General features: G+C 38.1%; 1 protein-coding gene across 5 annotated transcripts in view; it reads right to left on the reverse strand.

Annotated features, from left to right (window-relative positions):
* Positions 1–535: 535 nt before the first annotated feature.
* Positions 536–20,079, reverse strand: part of AKAP7 (A-kinase anchoring protein 7) — a 106,373-nt gene continuing 86,829 nt past the window's right edge. For 3 of the 5 annotated variants that reach the window (XM_037045736.1, XM_037045734.1, XM_037045737.1), the window contains one exon: positions 536–1,684. In XM_037045736.1, coding sequence (XP_036901631.1) covers positions 1,485–1,684 — 200 coding nt within the window. In that variant the 3' untranslated portion in view covers positions 536–1,484. Of the gene's footprint in view, positions 2,550–20,079 lie in introns of all 5 variants that reach the window. The other 2 variants (XM_037045738.1, XM_037045735.1) reach the window with 1 other exon arrangement.

A 20,079-nucleotide genomic window follows, 5' to 3' on the forward strand; every position in this document is an offset into this window, starting at 1 on the left:
TAAACATCTCCTCAAGTGAGGATTTAAAAAAAAAAGAAAGTAGCTCTAGAACTTCAAGGTGGGGCCCTCCGTGGCAGTTCAGGTCCAGGTCCCTCACAGCAAGCAGTGTGGCTTGTGTAATGCACTTGACCTCGAGTTTGTTTCCTCCTTTGAAAAACAAGGCAAGCCCTCACGTATCTCTGCTCACAAACAAAGCCCCCTTCCAGTGAACAGGGGTCTCCTGGTAAGCAGCTCCCAGGTCTTTGCCTCCGAATAAACCTGCTCCTCTCATCTTTGCTACTAATGTCACTTAGTGACACACTGTTAGCTGTTGATGAGATGCTATTTATATTTCCTTTGCATTTAACCTTGTGTTGGTAATGCTCTGCGAAGCTGACTGATTTGAAGTGATTAACAGTTTGAAGCTGAACATGATCTGACAACTGTGATGTCTTAGCGTAAAGGACAAGAACCTCAGGTAAAGACACACTGGAACCAGCACAACCCCCTCTAGAGCCAACAACTTCCCAGAGTGACAGAAAATGAGGAAAAGCAACAAGGGAAAACAATACGTTTATTAAGAAGCATGAAAATGCAAAAACACATTTATAAATAAATGTAGTATAATTTACCCAGTGAAAAAATAGCTAAATTCCAGGAGTAAACTGGATTTTATATTTGAAATGATTACATATTTGATCTCTAATAATTTCCCCCTCCATCATAATCTCTTAGTAGCAGCATTTTACAATGATCGTAGAAAAAGCTGTTAACAATTATTATCATACAAGGGGAAAATTTTCAAGAATTTTCTTTAAAAATAATCCAGTGCAAACAAATTCAGATTATAAGGGATACAGTAAGACCTGGGCTTATCTTCAGAAAAGTAGAAAATAAAAATTCCAAACATTTATTCATTAAGAAATGAAAAGGCAAACTACATTTTGATCATTGAAAAATAATACATATGGCTATTATAAAACATTCTTAACCAGTGATTGCAATAATTACATTTATAAATGTTCATTCAAGTACTAGTATTCAATAAACATTCAAATTCCCATTAAAGTAACACCAGATATAGTCACGTGTGGACAATACTTCTTTTTGATTTACTACTACAACAAAAATCATGTCAACAGGAAGCAAGTGACTCTTTAAATACTCTATTTTTTTAATCTGTAAATGATTTTTTACAGTCTGTATATTTTATCTGTGAGGACCCAAGGAACATTTTACAACTGCTAATTAAGAAGTCCTTTTTATAAAATAACCCTTGATACTAGAGAAACAAACATTCCCACACACATTTAGCTTTAAAAATAAAAATAACAGGGCAGAATCAGTTTTCTTTGGCAAGAAGTTGTGAAATCCTTACCAAATGTTGGTGTGCTGTAGAGTAAAGACACTATCAAAGCACTTCTTTGGCATTTACCAAAGAGCTATTTAACCAGCTGACAACATTTCATAAACTATAGTACCGTGATATTAAGGCAGACCTTATGTCAAAGTTGCACTGAATCAACATCATTTTCTTGATTACTGTTGTTAATGGGTCTTCCTTCAAAAAGCTCCCTTCTAATTTTGGCCTGAATCTCAGGCTTTAATAAAAGTTCTTTTATCTGTTTCACTTTGGACTTCAGAACCATTCTCTCTTGATGCAAAGCTTCCTTAAGTAAGTCCCGGATTCCAATACGTCTCTTGCCTACAGAAAAAAAATTTATGAAACATTTTATATACAAATGCCAATGAAAAACATTAGATGTGGCACACTGACTTATCAAAAGAGGGTTAAAAAGAAACCTTTAAAATGTTGCCCACGTTTTATAGAAAAGGTTGCATTTTGCCAAAAATATATCATTTACCTGAAACAAACTTGGTGTAAATAAAGGTCACTGCACGGTGACAGCAGACACAGGACAAAGACAACATCGTGAACTGACTACGTGTCTAATCTCAACAGTGATTACTTTGAATTTAGCACTTGTTAGCTGTGTGCATTGGCCTCAGATAAAGTAGTCAAATGCCCTGCTAAGCAATACAAACGGAAGTACTCCAATTACGGCAAGGCCCTTCCATGGCCTTTGAGTCCATGAGGCATAACCCAAAGTCCCCTCTCCCCTGGCCATGGCTGAGGGCAAGTAAAAATTGGACCATTCTTCTTTCATAAATTGATTTTCTCTGCTAGTCCCTTCATTCCATTTTTCTTCTGTTGAGTTTCAGAAATGCAAACATATTGATCATGAAAGCTTTAGGCAACCTCCACAGACGGGACAAGAGACACTTCAACAGCACGTTGCAAATCAGTCCATCGACTCAGCAGAGGGGAACAGGGGTGCTTCTCACGTAGCAGGGCCTGCCTGCCTTCGGGTCTCATTTCCTGTCGATGTCATTGTCAGTGCCATTCCTACCAGCCTCTTCAGTTTTCACAGAGCTCCCATCCCCTGGCTTGTTTTTGTTCTGTGTCTCCTCCAGATACTGCTGGACAGCCTTGAGCACTGCATTCTCCACCAGCCTCTTACTGAGCTTTACCAGTTCAGCATCATCAGGCTCACCTCCATTCTTATCACCTACATTCCACAACAGAGAAGAGAGGTCACTGAGATCATACTGCCATAGAAACCCAGCATGCATGGGCCGGCCAGTTCACTTAAAAAGGGCAAACGTCCCTCAGTCTGGTAAATTAAATCTATAAATCGAAGAATACTGGCTTGGCTTTTCATGTGGAATTTGTAGATGCAGAAGACTGCCTATTCCTAAAGACTTCAGGTTGAAAAGTAGTTCATAAGCCCCAATCTAAAAGTATCTACCTATAATGCTGGAATTTTCCCATTTCTACGTGGAACTTTTGTTTTTCTCTTATCCAAGGCCAATTGCTGCTACTGAAGTTCACATGCCCACCACCTGGAGCCGCAGACATGAATTCACCAACTAGATCAGCGTCCGCTTCTCCTTCTCCACTACCAGATGCCAGGGAATCAAGATTTCCCTATCAGCTAACCACTTTGGATCACTGATTTTACAGTGTTTGTCCTGTAGGTTGGTTGTTAACAAACTCTTAGCACTTCCATGAAGACAAAGGCAGTTACTATGACTAGGAACTGGTAAAAAAAAAAAATAAGCTCGTAAAACTAATAATCTTTTTAATCTCAGTGCTATCACTAGAATTTATAAAATAGGAAACTCTTCAAGGAAAAGTTAGGTCTATGATAGTAAACAAGTAGGTGTTGATATTTCATGGCCATTTTGTTTCCCTGCCAGCAATGATCAAGGTTTAATTACTCTCTTTCATTTTACTGTAAAAGGGCTGGTTCTCATCTATTCTCATGCTATCCATTTCCCACTCACTCTCTTCCTTGTCTCCTTTCACTGAGGAAAAGCGCAATGGAGCTAGCTCATCACTCATGCCCATTCAGTCTCTCAACTCTTTCCACTGAGCAGTGGACTCCGAAAGGCAGATGACTGGAGGCAAAGATATTTGAGCACCTAAATATCTTAAGCAAATACTAACAGACCTCAGAGGAGTTATAGACAGCAATACAATGAGAGCAGGGGACTTTAATACTTCACTTCCAACAATGGATAGATCATCCAGACAGAAAACCAACAAGGAAACACTGGACTTGAACTATACTTTAGACCAAATGGAACTAACACACACACACAGAACATTCCATCCAACAGCACCATAATACACATTCTTCTCAAGTGTATATGGAATGTTCTCTAGGACAGAACATGTCAGGTCACAAAACAAGTCTCAGCAAATTTTAAAAGACTGAAATCCATACCAAATATCTTTTCTGACCACAATGACATGAAACTAGAAATCAGTGAGATGAAAACTGGAAAACTGACAAATATGTAAAAATTAAACAACACACTCCTAAACAACTAATGAGTCAAAAATGCAATCAAAAAGGAAGTTAAAAATATCTTGAAATAAATAAAAAGGGAAACACAACATCAAAGCTTATGGAACACAGCAGCAGCAATGCTAAAGGGTAAGTTAAGAGCAATAAATGCGTGTATCAAGAAAAAAAGGAGTATAGTCAATAATATTGCCAAAACTTTACATTACATATTGTTACTAGACTTACTGTGGTGATTGCATCATAAAGTATATAAATGTCAAATCGCCACACTGTACCCCGAAATTTAATATAATATTGTATGTCAACTATACTTAAATTTAAAAATTAAAGAAAAAGATTTCAAGTTAATGGCCTAACTTTACATGTCAATGAACTAGGAAAACAAGAACTAAGCCCAAAGTTAATGAAGATGACAAATTTCAGAGCAGAAATAAATGGAATATAGATACAAAAACAATTTAAAAATCAATAAAACTAAGAGTTTTTTTGAAAAGATAAACAAAATAGATAAAACCTTAGCTATACTAACCAATAAAAAAGATCAAGAACTAAAATCATAAAATTATAAGTGGAAGAGGAGACATTATAACTGATACCACAGAAATACAAAGGATCATAAGAGATTACTATGAACAATTATATGCCAATAAATTAGACAACCTAAGAGAAATGGATAAATTCCTAGAACATACAACCTTCTAAGCTGAATTATGAACAAACAGAACATCTAAACAGAGCAATAACAAATAAGACTTATTATTATCAGTAATTAAAAACTTCCCAATAAAGAAAAGCCCAGGGCAAGATGGCTTCATAGGTAAATTTTACCAAACATTTAAGGAAAATTAATGCCAATTCTTTTCAAACTCTGCCAAAAAATTAGAGGAGAAAACACTCCCAAACTCATTTTATGAGGTCAACATTACCCTGACACCAAAGCCAGATAAGGACACCTCAAGAAAAGAAAATTCTAGGCCAATGTCCTCATAAATTTAAATATAAAAATTCTCAACAAAATACTAGTAAATCAAATCCAACAGCACATTAAAAGGATCATATACCAAGATCAGGTGAAAATTATTGTTGGTATACAAGGATGGTTCAACATATGCAAATCAATTAACATGATACACATTAACTCCAGTTAAATAACAGAACTATATTTTGGTCTAATCCTACTCTGCAGTTGCATATTCAGTGCGTCTGTGATTTCTCTTGGTCCACAATGAAGTATCCCTGCTACTTCAAACATTAAAAGATTTAAAACAAAAAAAACATAGAAAGTTAATTTTCTTTTTATGGCCAAGTAGTATTCTGTCTAAATGTCTCCCCTTGCAGCAGTATGGCTGCACCTGGAGAACATTATGCTAAGTGAAATAAGCCAGTCAGAGAAAGACGGATACCATATGATTTTACTCATATGTGGGATTTAATGAAAAAAACTGAACTAACAAGCAAAACAGAGACAGACTCATAGATAGAGAGCAGGATGACAGCTAAGGATGCAGGAGTGTAAGGGGTGGAGGGGTTGAGCAAAAAGGAAAAAGGACTCATGGACGTGGACAACAGAGTGGTGATTGTGGGAGGGGCTATAAGGGAACTAAATGATAATGGACAAAAAAGATGAAGTCAAAAAGGGATTTAAAAGTTAAGTTTTTCTTTTAACTATTTTATTTGTTTATGCTTTTACTATTATCCCAAGTCAACTAAGCTCAATAAAAGATTGTAACCACCTTTGACTCTCTTTCCCTTATCAACTCACTTAATCAAGTCTTATCTATGTGCACTTCTTCAATGCATTTGATACAACCTTTCTAGATTAATAGTTCTAAAATATCCCTTTTACTCTCCCTTGTCTTCACAAGAAAAATTAAATTTGTCTTGCAAGGCTTTCTAAAACTTACCTCTGACTATCACCCACCATTGCTATACTTCCATTGTCAGCTTCCAACATCTTCTCAGAAGCCTCCACACCATTCCCTATTTCTAGATGGCACTTCCTCTCTCATCAATTAAAATCCCACTCACACCATGAAGCCTTCCCTGACTAACCAGCTAAAAGTGATGAACTTCCATTTGATTCCAACAGTTCTGACTGCATGTACAGTAAGTACATGGTCACTTGGCCATTCACTCAAATATGCACAGAGGACCTACTATCTACATGGTTATTCTAGCCTATGGGGATACTGCAGAGAACAAAAAAATAAGCCCATTAGTTCTTGTGATTTCTTACAAATTATAAGCATTATGTATTAATGCATTTATTCAAAAACTACTAATTCAAGTTCCTAAAGACACAGTAGTTTTGAGTAGAAAACCCATGTCCTGGGTTTCTCAGTTATCTCCTACTCTGCTAATGCATGACACAGTTTACTGAACACAACAAGGGCTCAACAAATATTATTCCATCAAGTGAACTGTTGATTAAAGTCCTTGCAAGCACTACAGCATTTTTTAAATGTTTCTATCTTCCTATAAAGATAGCCCCCATGGCCAGAAATTTAGATTTAATATGAAACTTAAATCAAGAGCAAAGAACTCCAGAATAATTCAAATATCCACGTAACAAATGTCCATCAACTTTGCTTGATGAACCTGATCACTATGCCAAAATATTCAGCCTATGAGGCAAATACTAACTATTGGCTATAAGAAACCAACATGAACCAACCAACAAAACAATAAAGGAATTTATAAATGAATCTTCCAGATCAGTACTAAATTCTAACTTCACCTTACGATTTCCACAAACAGCCTTAGACTCTCAGTGTCGGCCGAGGGAAGAGTCTCTCGCGAGGCTCGTCACAGAGCCCCACAAGCGTGCAGCACACCAAGAAGTGTGCACATCTTCATTCAAGTGTGTTCACACTTTTAACAAACTTAATTCAACATCATTAAGGCAGTATCTTAAGTTAAAGTTATACTGTATTTTTCTTCTGCTCACTATTGAATAAAGGTATTTGTCTCCCACATTGACCTCTAAGATAAATAACCACATTCGTTTTACCTGAAGCCTAGTTAGCAAGGTACACAAATTACCTTTTACTATTCTAACAAAAAAACATATGAAAATATTCCCAATAGTACATATCAAGAGTACGCAGTGAACTCTTGATAAAAAAAACATATTTTTTTGTCTACTTGGGTTAATATCATAACCACTTAAAATGACAGACTACCCTTTGTCTTTGGCACTATTATTTTGTAAATCTCCCCAGAGTATCTTTGATCAATTTACTAGGAGAATACTAAAAATATTTTGTTAAAGGTAGTGAAAACATTCTGTTAAGTCCACTAAACACAGCACTGTCCCTAAAAAAGAAAACTTTTCAAAACAGACTTAAAGTAAGCAATTCCACTCTCTTAAGACTTGAAACATCATTAATCATTAATCATTAAACATCATATTATCCATAACTGTGTCTTTGTTTATATCACCTGATTTCTAATACCAACCCAGTGCAAGGATAAAATTTATTTTTGTGGTCAAAAACAAGTAAGTGAAGTGAACTTCTTCATGGTAGCAAAAATATTTTCTGCCCACTAAGATGATTCAAGGCAACGCGAATGTGGCTCAGCTGTTCTTATGTATAATCTAACCCAGTAATGGAAGGGCTCCAGAAATCATCACCACCCCCACTTACCACCAATATCTAGGTGCCTATTGGTCCTGACAAGAATAAATCATGCTAATATTTTTAAAAAGGGAACACAAAAATCTTCCTTACAATGCCATGTAAGACCAAGGGAAAAAGTGCCACCATATTAAAAGTTTTCACTTGTCCCAGTAAAAATCCCAGCTAATTATTTTGTGGATATCAACAAACTGATTCTACAATTTATATAGTAAGGCAAAAAAACAGAACATAATAGTCACGACGATATTAATCGAAGGAGAAGAACAAAGCTGGAAGACCAACAGAAGCTGACTTCAAGATTAACTATAAAACTATATTAAGACAGTTTAGTATTGGCAAAAGAATAGGTAAATATATCACTGGAACAGAATACAGGGCCCAAAAATAGACCCACACAAATATAGTCAACTTATCTTAGGAAAAGGAGTAAAAGCAATACAATAAAGTAAAGATAGTCTCTTCAGCAAAAAGTGTTAGAACAACTGGACATCTTCGTGTGAAAAATAAATCTAGACACAGACCTTACACACTTCATAAAAATTAACTCAAAATGAGCAACAGACTGAAATATAAAATGCAAAACTATAAAACTTCTAGAAGATAACAGGAGAAAACTTAGATGACCTTGAGTATGGCGATGACTTTTTAGATTCAAGACCCAAGACATGATCCATGAAAGAAAAAATGGATAAGCTGGACTTCACTAAAATTAAACATTTTTGTTCTGTGGAAGACAATGTCTAGATAGTGAGAATACAAGCCTTAGAGTGGGAGAAAATATTTGCAAAAAATACATCTCATAAAAGACTTATTCAAATATGTAGAGAACTCAAAATTAAACAATGAAACAACAACAACAACAACAAAAATAGATCAAAGAGCTTCAATGAAACAGAATAGAGAGCTCAGAAGTAAACGCGCAACTTTATGGTCAATTAATCTGTGACCAAGAAGGCAAGAACATCCAATGGGGTAAAGACAGTCTTTCAATAAATGGCTATAGGAAAATTGGACAGATACATGCAGGAAGGAAGGAAGGAAGGAAGGAAGGAAGGAAGGAAGGAAGGAAGGAAGGAAGGAAACTAGACCTTCTTTCACAACATACAAGAATAAAATCAAAATGGATTAAACACTTAAATGTAAGACCTAAAACCAAATAAATCCTAGGGGGGTGAGAAACACAGGCAGTAAAACCTCAGACACTTCTCGAAGCAATGTTTTTTTCTGACATATCTACTTGAGCAAGGGAAACAAAATTTTAAAAAATAAACAAATGGGACTACAAAACCACAAAGAAATGAAGAGACAACCTGCTGAATGGAAGAAGATATTTGCCAATAAAACATCTAACATGGGGTTAATATCCAAAATGTACAAAGAACTCAGACAACACCAGGAAATCAAACAACCCAATTAAAAGGTGGCAGAAGACTAGATAGATAACTTCTCCACAGAGGACATACAGATGACCAACAGACATATGAAAAGATGCTCAACATCATTAATTATCAGAGAAATACAAATCAAAACCACAATGAGATACTGCCTCACACCTGTCAGAATAGCTACCATCAATAAGTCAACGAATAAGAAGTGTTGATGAGGCTGTGGAGAAAACAGAACCCTAGGGCACTGTTGGTGGGACTGCAAATTGGTGCAGCCACTGTGGAAAACAGTATGAAGGTTCCTCAATGAATTAAAAATGGAACCACCTTATGACCCAGCAATTCCACTTCTGGGTATACATCCAAAGAAATGCAAAACACTAACTCAAAATAATATATGCACCCACATGTTTATTGCAGCATTATTTACAATAGCCAAGATATGGAAGCAACCCAAGTGCCCATCAATAGATATCTGGATAAAAAAATATGTGGTACATTTATACAATGGAATATTACTCGGCCATAAAAAGAATGAAATGTTATCTTTTGCCACAGTATGGATGGACCTAGAGGGTATTATGCTAAATGACAGAAACCAATCTGAGATGGCTACATACTGTATGATTCCAACTATATGGCATTCTAGAAAAGGCAAAACTATGAAGATAGTAAAAAAATTAGGAGTTTCCAGGGTTCAGGGGAGGGGGAATGAATATGCAGAGCCCAGGGAATTTTTAGGGCAGTGAAAATACTCTGTTGGATGCCATAATGAAAGATATATGTCATTTATACATTTGTCCAAACCCATAGAAGATACAACACCAAGAGTGAAGTATAATGCAACCTATGGACTTTGAGTCATTACAATGTGTTGATGTAAGTTCATCAATTATTACTAAGAGAACTGTAATATCAGTTCTCTTAGTCCAAACTATAATCCACATTGTTCCCCATACAATTTCTACCACAATGGTGTTGTTCCTTATTGGAAACCTTGGTGATGTACTGGAACTATGGGTGATGACATGACAGAAGTTCAAATATGTGTGTAAGAAAGAAAATGCATGGCATATATATGAGCTTGAAATCCATTTCTGCTATTTCCTATCTACACAATATTGTCCACAACCTCTTCAACTCTAAGTATCCCTCCAATGGGCCACTAATGAGCATAGCATACCCTGCACTGCTGTTGTAAGCATCAGAGGTAAGTTGTAAGAAGTGCCTAACATCACGCCTGGAACGCAGTAAGCCTTCAAAATATCGTAGTTATTTTATCAATAGGTTTTATACATATTTTACGGTTAAGGAGAATGAGCTCAATGCCTAATAAATATCAACCATTAATTTACTCACTTTACTAAGTGTACCTCTGTTGGTGAAACCTATTTCTAAGGGGCACTATGCTCACTGTGGTTTGTTTTGATCACTTGTTCACCTTGTCTTGTTTATGGATTCGTATGTGCTGTTCCACATCATAAACTATCTATATAAAGCATGGTTGTTTCCTCCCTGAATTTTGACTCCTGTATTTGCTCAGGTTGAAATGTAAAGCATTCTAATATCCCTGACTATTTGCTCAGGACCACTGTATGTCCTTCCATGCTGCCTCTGATGTGAGAGTTGCAATTTGAACAGTGATAAGAGAAGCAGACAATCCAAACACAAGTCCTGGTACAGAGAAGCAGCAACAGAAGTATAGCTATCACTGGAAAATTATTATCATGACAAAGAAGAAATACAGTTTCAAACACACCAAAAGGATAAATTTTCAGGCAATCATGGTCTTTGGCAGAAAAATTAGGTTGGAAAATAAGCATTGCTTTGAATCTTAAAATTATTTGTTCATGTAACTTACTATCTATTAGGAGACTTTTACATAAAACTTAAACACATTACTAGCTGGGATTAGTTTTCCCTTTGGCTAACACTCCTGCTCATGATAATATATACTTTTCTTTCTAAGCTGATATTCTAGGATAGGAGTTGATTTAAGCAGAAATAAAGGTCACTTTCCTGCTCTAAAGGCAATGTTCACCAAGGAAGAACAGCAACATAAATGTTGCCAGAAATCTAATCTGGTTAAATAAATCATAATTGTAGATATCACTCTACCTCTTCTACAAGCAAGAAGGACACACACCCCCTGATCAGAAGGTTCCACAGGCCCAGAAAATCCCCACTGTGCCGGGTCACTAATAGCAGTCACAGAAATGCCTCTTTCTATTCACGTAAATAACACTTCACATTTTTCAAAGTGCTTTCAGAAACATTACCTCATTTGGTCTTCAAAGAAAGCTTATGAAGTAAAATAAGTGTTATTCTTCTCATATTACAAGTGAGAACAATGAAACAGAAGAGGTTACATAAATTGTCTAAGATCTCACAGTAAAGTGATGGGAATCAGTAGCTCTCACTCAAAATCAGGAAAATTGGTTCCTCCAGGGCACCCACCCCCAAGCAGACCCTCCATAGCTCTCCGGGGAGTGCACCTTTGTCCCAGGGAGATGACCTATACGTGTGAGAAACACCCCTTAATTTAATGATTGGTTCACTGCAAAAGAGAAAAATTCCGGTTTCATTCTCAGATTGAAATTTTTATACTAAATGGATATTGATTAATGCAACACAACCCCTTTCTTCCACTTTCCTTCTTTCCTTCCTTCCACGCTTCCTTCCTTCTTCTTTTCTCCCATCTTTCCTTCTACGCACATTCACTGGTACCCTCTATCCATGAGAAGTGCTGTTGCGATGAACACAGAAACGATCCCCTTGTGAGCCCAACCTTCCAGACACCTGCAATTTAGTAGTGGTTTGTCTGGGTAACTGCAGAATTCAGTCTCGTATAAAGTGACTGATGAGGAGAGAGGAAAGGGATGAGGCTGGAAAGCTACACAGAGGGGAGGCGATAAAAATTCCTGTAGGACATACTGGGCAGTCTGCACAACATTTGTTTATCTGGAGCACCTATTATGGTCAAATTATGCTTCCACATCCTGTGATGTACACACATTATTAAGGCTTCTCTTTAAGGGAATATGCATTTCAAACCATGAGGTATAATGTTAAAGAAAATTAGATTTTTCAGAGCACAGCTAATATTTTAAAATGGAAGCTTGGGTCTCAGAACATTGCTACTATTTTTAGGAAAATATCAGATACACCACTAGCCAGTGATTTTGCTTCATTTTGTTTTAGGTTCAGTGAAAATAAGCAGTCATTAAGCTTAGTGAGAGACACTAAAATATAACTACAGTGTAATCAAGAGCATCATAAATACTTTAAATATCACAGGATAGTAGAAATTGTACTTTCAAAAATTACTCAAAACAGAGCTCTCTCTCACCTCAGCTGCTTAATCCTAAACCAAACCCTTTTTGGATAAGTGTGTAGAATATATTTTACACCACATAAATTTCAATCTATTTATTCAATCAGCCAAGACATAAAACTGGTTAAAATGCCAGTGTTTATTTTCTTTGATGGCTTACCAAACCCAATTTTTAAAGCCTGACCATGAAAAGCCAGGTGCATAGGACCATTTGGTCAGTGTATTTGCCTTGTGAATACCGTGCAATCTGTGGACCGATTCTACTGGGTTTTACAAAAGCCATAATAATGGACCAAATAAAGAATGTGTAATGCTTCCATTAAAAAACTATGTAATGCTAAAGAAAACTTAAGGATAATTAACCATTAAAATGATATTAAGAGAAAACTTAAAATTTTAAGTCATCCATAGCCATGAATGTAAACTGAAAAAAATACCATATGACCTCGCTTATAAGTGAAATCTAATGAACAAAATAAACTAACAAACAAAACAGAACAAGAGGAACAGAAACCTGGCACAGACAGACAGCTTTCTCAATGCAGGCGGGGGGAGGAGGAGGCTGGTTGAAAGAAGGTGAAGGAAATAGCCAAAGAACACAGATGCATGACCCATGGACATGGACAACAGTGTGGGGACTGTCTGAAGGAGGCAGTGGGGGGTAGCTAGAAAGATGGGAGGAAATAGGAAAAAATTGGTACAACTGTAATAGCATAAACAATAAAATATAATTTTAAAAAAAGAGAAGATGGAGGCATAGGTGAACAGAGCATTCCTCCTCTCGCAACCACATCCAAATTACAACTAAACTATAGAACAACCATCATTCAGAACCATCAGAAATCGAGTTGTATGGAAGTCTGACAACTACAGAATTAAAGAACCGACATCCATCCAGACTGGTAGGAGGGTCATAGACACAGACACACAGAATTGGCTAGTTCCACATCCATGTGTGGTGGATACAAATTTGGAAGGGATATCTTGGGAGTGAGGAGTCCCTGCCCCACACTAGATCCCTAGCCCAGGGTTTCAGTGCCAGGAAGATAAGTCTCCACAACTTCTGGCTGCGAAAACTAGCAAGTATTGAGTTGGTGAAAAACTTAGGGAGTCCCGAGCAGTTCCTCTGAAAGAACCCACACACGAACTCACCTCCTCAGACTCCCTCCCTCTGAGCTCCATCTCTGGGTTAGCAGCTCCAAAGGCACTAGTGGCATATGGAGGGAACAGAAGTGTCTGGTAACAGGACAAGAACGAGGGAATAGCTTTTTCTCGGACAGAAAAGCAGGCAGAAGCCACTGTCTCTTTTCATAACCATCCCCCCCCAGAGCCACAGAGCCACCATGCAGGTGCCATATCAGAGTCTCTATCAACCTGGCTCACAGAGTTTGCCTCACCCAGAAGATTCCCTGAGGCTCCACTCTATCCACCTTATGGGCCCACTCAAGCTGTTAACAGTGGCTTTTCCCTATGAATGCCTGTCTTGGCTCATGCTTCACAACTTCTGAAATTATCTCAAACCAGCAATAGCCGGCCTCAGCAAGCCCCCAGCAAACCCCCAGCCCGCATACCTCTTGCTAGGTGGCCCCAGGCCTGGCACCAGCAGCAGCCAACCTAGATTCACAGCTTGGTTTTCTTGGGAATCTCCAAGCCTAGCACAATTAGCAGCCATCTCAGATTGCTTCATAGCTCAGGCATTATGGGCCCAGGCAGAATACAGGAGGTGGCTGACATTGGCCTTTACTACCCAGGAAACCACAGAGCCTGCACACCCAGTGGACAGCTACAGACCACATCAGAACACCTCCACTCTTCCCATAAACAATGGATCCTCCATGGAGGGTGGAGGTTGATGGTCAGTGGTCACAGCCAGTCCTTGTGACTAACTGGCCTGGGTAAATCCTTCCCATTGACCTGCCAACAGCAATCAAGGCTCAGCTGTAAGACAATAGTGTAGTCAGCACACATGAAAATTGTAGCCCAAGTACCCAGCTTGCGTAATAGGAGAGGCTGTGCCACTGGACCCTACAGGACACCTACTACAGTGGGTCACACTAGTAAGACAGGGAGTCGCAGCAGCTCAACTAATACACAAAAAGGAACACAGGGAGGCTGCCAAGATGAGGAGACAAAGAAGCATGGCCCAAATGAGAAAACAGATCAAAATTCCAGGAAAAGAAGTAAACAAAACAGAGATAGCCGTCTCTCAGACAGAGTTCAAAACACTGGTTATGAGGATGCTCAAGGAACCTAGTGAGGGCTTCAACAGCATAAAAAAGACCCAGTCAGAAACAAAGAATATACTAATTGAAATAACAGTTCACAGGGAAACAACAGTGCAGTGTATGAGTCCAAGAATCAAGTCAATGATTTGGAATATAAGGAAGAAAAAAACAACCAATCAGAATAACAAGAAAAAAAGAAGAACACAAAAAAACTGAGAATAGTGTAAGGAGCCACTGGAACAACTTAAAGCATTCTAACATTCACATCATAGGGGTGCCAGAAGAAGAAAAGGAATAAAACATTGAAAATCTCTTTGAAAAAATTATGAAAGAAAACTAACTCCCCTAATCTGGTGATGAAAATAGACATGCAAATCCAGGAAGCCCAGAAAGTCCCAAATAAGATGGATGCAAAGAGGCCCACTCCATCATACTCCTTACTTATGATAATTAAGGTACATCATAATTAAAATGTCAATAGTTAAAAATAGAGGATCTTAAAAGCAACAAGAGAAAAGAAGTTAGTTACATACAGGGGAGTTTCCATAAGATCTTTAGCTGATTTCTCAAAGAAACTTTGCAGGCTAGAAGGGATTGGCAAGAAATATTCAAAGTCACGAAAAGCAGGGACCTAGAGCCAAGATTCTCTACCCAGCAAAGCTCTCGTTTAGAACTGAAGGGTGGATAAAGAGCTTCCCAGACAAGAAACAACTGAAGGAGTTCATCATTATCATCATTATCGTCATCAAACTATTATTATATAAAGTGGTAAAGGGACTTATTTAAGAAAAAGAAGATCAAAACTATGAGCAATAAAATGACAATAAATACATATCTATCAACAATGGAATCTAAAAAACAAACTAAGCAAACAAGACGAACAGAGACAGAATCATGGGTATGGAGACTGTTTTGATGGTTGCCAGATGGAAGGGGAGTTTGGGGGAATGGGTGAAGAGGTGAGGGGATTAAGAAGTACAAATTGGTAGTTCTAGAATAGTTATGGGGATGTAAAGTACAGTATAGTAAATGGAGTAGCCAAAGAGCTTATATGTATGACCCATGGACATGAACAATGGTGTGGGTTTGCCTGAGGGAGCGGGGGATGCTGGGTGGAGAGAGAGGCAAAGGGAGAAAAATTGAGACAACTGTAATTGCATAATCAATAAAATATAATAAAAATAATAAATAAATAAATAGTCATCTATGAGCATTCTTCCAGGCACATGATAATAACGAATAAAGAAACTGAGTACATTTTCAAAAAAACAAAACTTGGTAAATGCATAAATGTATTGCTTTAGCTTCAGGGGCAATGACTGAGTAAAATAATTTAGTATATACTTTTCTTTTTTCAATGACCTAACACAATTTATTAGAGGATTCCAAAAAACATTCACGCAAAAGTCAAATAGTTTTAAAATCCTCTCTGGTGATAGCTACTGTCCATTAAAGTTCTTTGAATATGTGAATTCCTACCACAAAAAATTAAACTAGTATTTTCACTTGTTGAATGATATGTTGATGTACAGACATGTAAATTCATTTCTTCCACCAGCGAATGTTTGCTTCTCAAGTTCTGGATCTCTAAGTGTGGAAGTACCACTCCCAAAGGAACAGCAAGTACAGTGAGAAAGGCACGTATGTGGTACCAGAGAGACAAAGAGCAATCGTGATCACACCGGGCTTCCACTCCCAACCATTCTAAAGACAAGCTTGACGTCCCTGGGGAAAGCAGGGCGCTGAAAGATGGCTACAAGAAGGGGATAAAAGGTGATCCCAGTCTTGTCCCCCATCACGTGCACTGCTTCTCTCTGACCCACAAACCCGAGCCTGCATCTGCCTAGGGTCTCCTCCCTGGAGCTCTGGAGGCTGAGGAGTCATCTTCCTTCCCCCCAGACCTAGTGTCCTGCATTGCGAGTCTGAAGACCCTGCATACTTGTGTATTCATAACACATATCATGTAACATCACTTAGTTGTAATAAAATGAAACTGAAAAAGTATTCATCCCAAAAATTATGACTTAACAAACTTCTGCAGAACACAAACTTTAAAAGAATACATAGTTCTTAAAGAATTTTTATAAACTCTGAATTAGTTTAAAAGTAATGTGTTCTTTTAAGTTTGTTAAATTGATATGGGTAAGGCTTTTCTTTAGAAACATCTTATTAACATTTGTTTGAATTACTGTAGCCTACCTATTTTCTTTAAAAAAAAACTGTATTCCTTTAGAAATATTCACTTTCCTACATAATTTATTAAAATCTGTGGAATTTCATAAAACACTATTTAATATGGTTGTTATTTTTGTCTCAAAAGAAATAAGGACTGCAAATTGACATAAACTAAACGCGTACCTCGGAAAAATGAAAAAAGAAAGACGTTGAAACAGAGCCACCACCTGCGTGCCAGTGGTTAACTATTGTCCCGGAGCTCTGAGCCCATCCGACCTCACCCAGCCTTTCCATCTGCAGCTGAGACTCAGCAAACACACTCCTCCTTCGCCTACAAGACCCCTGTTAGGTTCCTCCAAGAAAGGGCTCCAGAGGAAAACTGGATGGCTGCACGGAGGGAAAAGGAACTTGCCCTTTGCTCCTAGCCCATTCTTCCCGGCCATGTTGCCCCAAATGCAGCCAATCTCCCTGACAGCAGCCACTTGTTCCCGTTTCCACTTTCTTTCCTCACTCACTCCTGGAATTAGCCTCATTGCACTTCCTCAGAGTTAACAGCAAAGCTGGCCTGACTCCCCTGCTTAGAGGCCATAACCCTAGTTTCTGCATGTCCCTTTGCTGTGTCCTGCGCACCTCCTGGGAGACAGCAGCCCCTCCTAAAAGCTCTGGGTCTCTATGCCATTGGGCCCTTCCCCCAAGATGCCACAGGCTGAAATGTTATTGCCTGTGTTCTTCCTCAGTCTTGCCTTTCCACTAAAATGTGTCCAACTAATTCCCTATGCTAAGTTCTCCTGTTAAAACAACTGGTGTAATTCCTACTTGCTTGGCTGGCTCCTACCTGAAACAAACTATGTCTGTATTTTTCCCTCACCATGTTGTTTTTACAGTGGACTAAGACGCAAATGATGAAAGAAAAGGGTATAAAGTTAGGGGCAACTATTAGGCTGATTTTTCTTAGAAAATCTGCATATTCCATGAACTTGCTCTCCATAAAACAATTTATTTTGCCTTTTAATTTAATGTTCAAATTCCATATAGTTTTATGTACATGTTTTTAGTTTCTAAAAAACCTAAAAATCTATAAATCTAATTTTTACACTGAATATTGAGTGTACACTACATAGTAGTAGGTACACAATAGCAACACAATGAACTTTTATCTTAAATTTACTACACCCATATTGGAGAAAATGAATTTAAAATAAATGTAAGTTTGGACAAAGTTTTCATAAAAACTTCACTTATAAAGGCGATCACAGAATAGGCAACACACCTTGGTTGGCGACCACCAGAACTCACTGATATAGACTGCCAGGTTCGGGAAGCAGTGCTTGTGTGGCGCACGGGCGACACACGTGTCCCCAGGTGACAGCCCACAGTTACATGTCACATCTCTATTTTAAGGCAAGGTTTTAGATCCTGAACGTACTGATTGAAAATAGTCATTTAATAGATATTATAAAATAAGAAATAACAAAGAGGCATATATTTGCTCATAAAAATTTTGGTCTTCAATTTAAAGAAAGAGTTTTGTGGCTTAGAACAGTTTGAAAACTCTGCCTTAAAACATCTGCCTTTAGGCAATGATTTAGAATTATTAATGCAATATTTGACTACGACTCCATTTCAGTGTTTCTGTGTTTTAGGGCTCCATTTCAGTATTTCCATTATTAAAAACAAGAGTTACTGCAAACATAGTTAGAATACTACCGGGCTTAACATACCTTTACCATTTGGCTTCTAAAATCACCAAGAGAAAATGTGTTAGACACTCAATGTCCTAATTTATCCTTTGCAGCCACACAAAATAACTTCTTTCCCTTCCCGATTAAAGACTCCTCCATACATTTCAAGACAACTGATCCATCTGCCGCCTCTCCTCCTACCTAAGCAGCCAGTCCACCAGCCTTCCTCTTATAACGTGGTTTCCAGGCTCCTCACCATCCTCATCTCCCTCCTCTGGACACGCTCGCACTTGCCAGCATTCTAAATAGAACTGACTGCTATAGACCTAGATAGAAGGTCTTGGATTCATCTGCTTGCCAGTTTATTAGCTATCACTGCATCAATCAAGACTCTGAAGAAGCTAAGCTTCACAGCTAACTTTAGCTGAATATTTTAAATACTTAAAAAAGTATGAATTTTATTTTTGCTCTAACAGTTGGATGTAAGACATCAAAGTGAAATTCGATGTATTTACATGGCAAATCCCAATATCAACTATCTAGCCACAAAGTCAGAGGGGAAGTGGGAGGAAGGGCTGCTGAGACATGCGGAAGAAAATGTACCACCCTTTTCCGTCAGATTCCTTCTTCCTTCTCGCACTAGCATTACACTGAGGAGCTCTGTCTCTTTTGGGAATACGAAATTCCCTCTCTATCTACCCTAAGCATTCTGATTTTATATCACTTTCTCCCTGGCACTATAGTTCTTCTGTATAAATATCTTAGGCTTACAAATGTCTTTGACTATATTTATACACTTGGGGGCAGTTTGTACAAGCAGAAAAATTATAATTTCTCAAATATCTTTGCCTCAGCTTTAAGTAAAATTAACATCATTATATCCTAGTTGAGTCAGGCTTCAAGTTAAAACTACTCTTACATTTTGTATCTGCATCCTACAGCTCCATCCCTGCCCATGACTATCTGTTGAGGGCAAAGCACTTTACTGTACAGTGGGGAGGTCAGTTTTAATCGTTCCAGGGTCTGTTAACTTGTACTTTGACATTATAAATGTTTGTGATAGGAAACTTTACTTGCTAAGATGTTGTTGTGGAAACTGCACTTACCCACATCAAGCTGTAGCCGCTGCCTATGACTGGACCTTGAGGGGAGTTCCGCTCTTGGTGGTGATTAACTCCCTCCCTCCCACTGGACTTGGCTGGTATGGAAGCGGCGTGGCTCCACCTCCTAGACTGAGAGCTTCGAGACCTTTTATCTTTGCTTTGTCTCAGTTGGGGGCCGAATAGACACTGGGACCCAATCCATCTCTTTTTCTAATCATTAAATTAAAAAGTAGCCTTCCAACAACAGGGACCATGTGTCATCACTGTATCTTCCATAACACCTGGCTCGGATTTTTCAAAATGTGGCGTGGTCAATGATATTAGTTGAGGGGAACTGAATTATTCCTCATAACAGCCCTCAGATAAATTGCACTGCCACTAAAATGGCAGATGAAGCTTCAGAAGATATCAGAGCTTTCACTTCTTCACTGGGTTTGGAAATGTATTTGTTCCAGAATGGGCCTATGCTTACACACACCGAGGGTCCTCCGAAATAGTACTTGAAATCTTTTGGCTGCAAGTGACCAAAAAAATTAACTCAAGCCAGTTTAAGCACACACACACACACACACACACACACACACACAAATGCTTCGTGTAATGAAGAAAGTCTTAGTCATGGCTTAAATCAGAGGCTCAAAAATATCACCAGGACTGTCTCTCTCTCCTCCAGTCTCTTC

Source organism: Sturnira hondurensis, unplaced genomic scaffold (assembly GCF_014824575.4).
Source record: "Sturnira hondurensis isolate 20B ecotype Veracruz unplaced genomic scaffold, ASM1482457v3 Scaffold0004474, whole genome shotgun sequence".
Taxonomy (NCBI): domain Eukaryota; kingdom Metazoa; phylum Chordata; class Mammalia; order Chiroptera; family Phyllostomidae; genus Sturnira; species Sturnira hondurensis.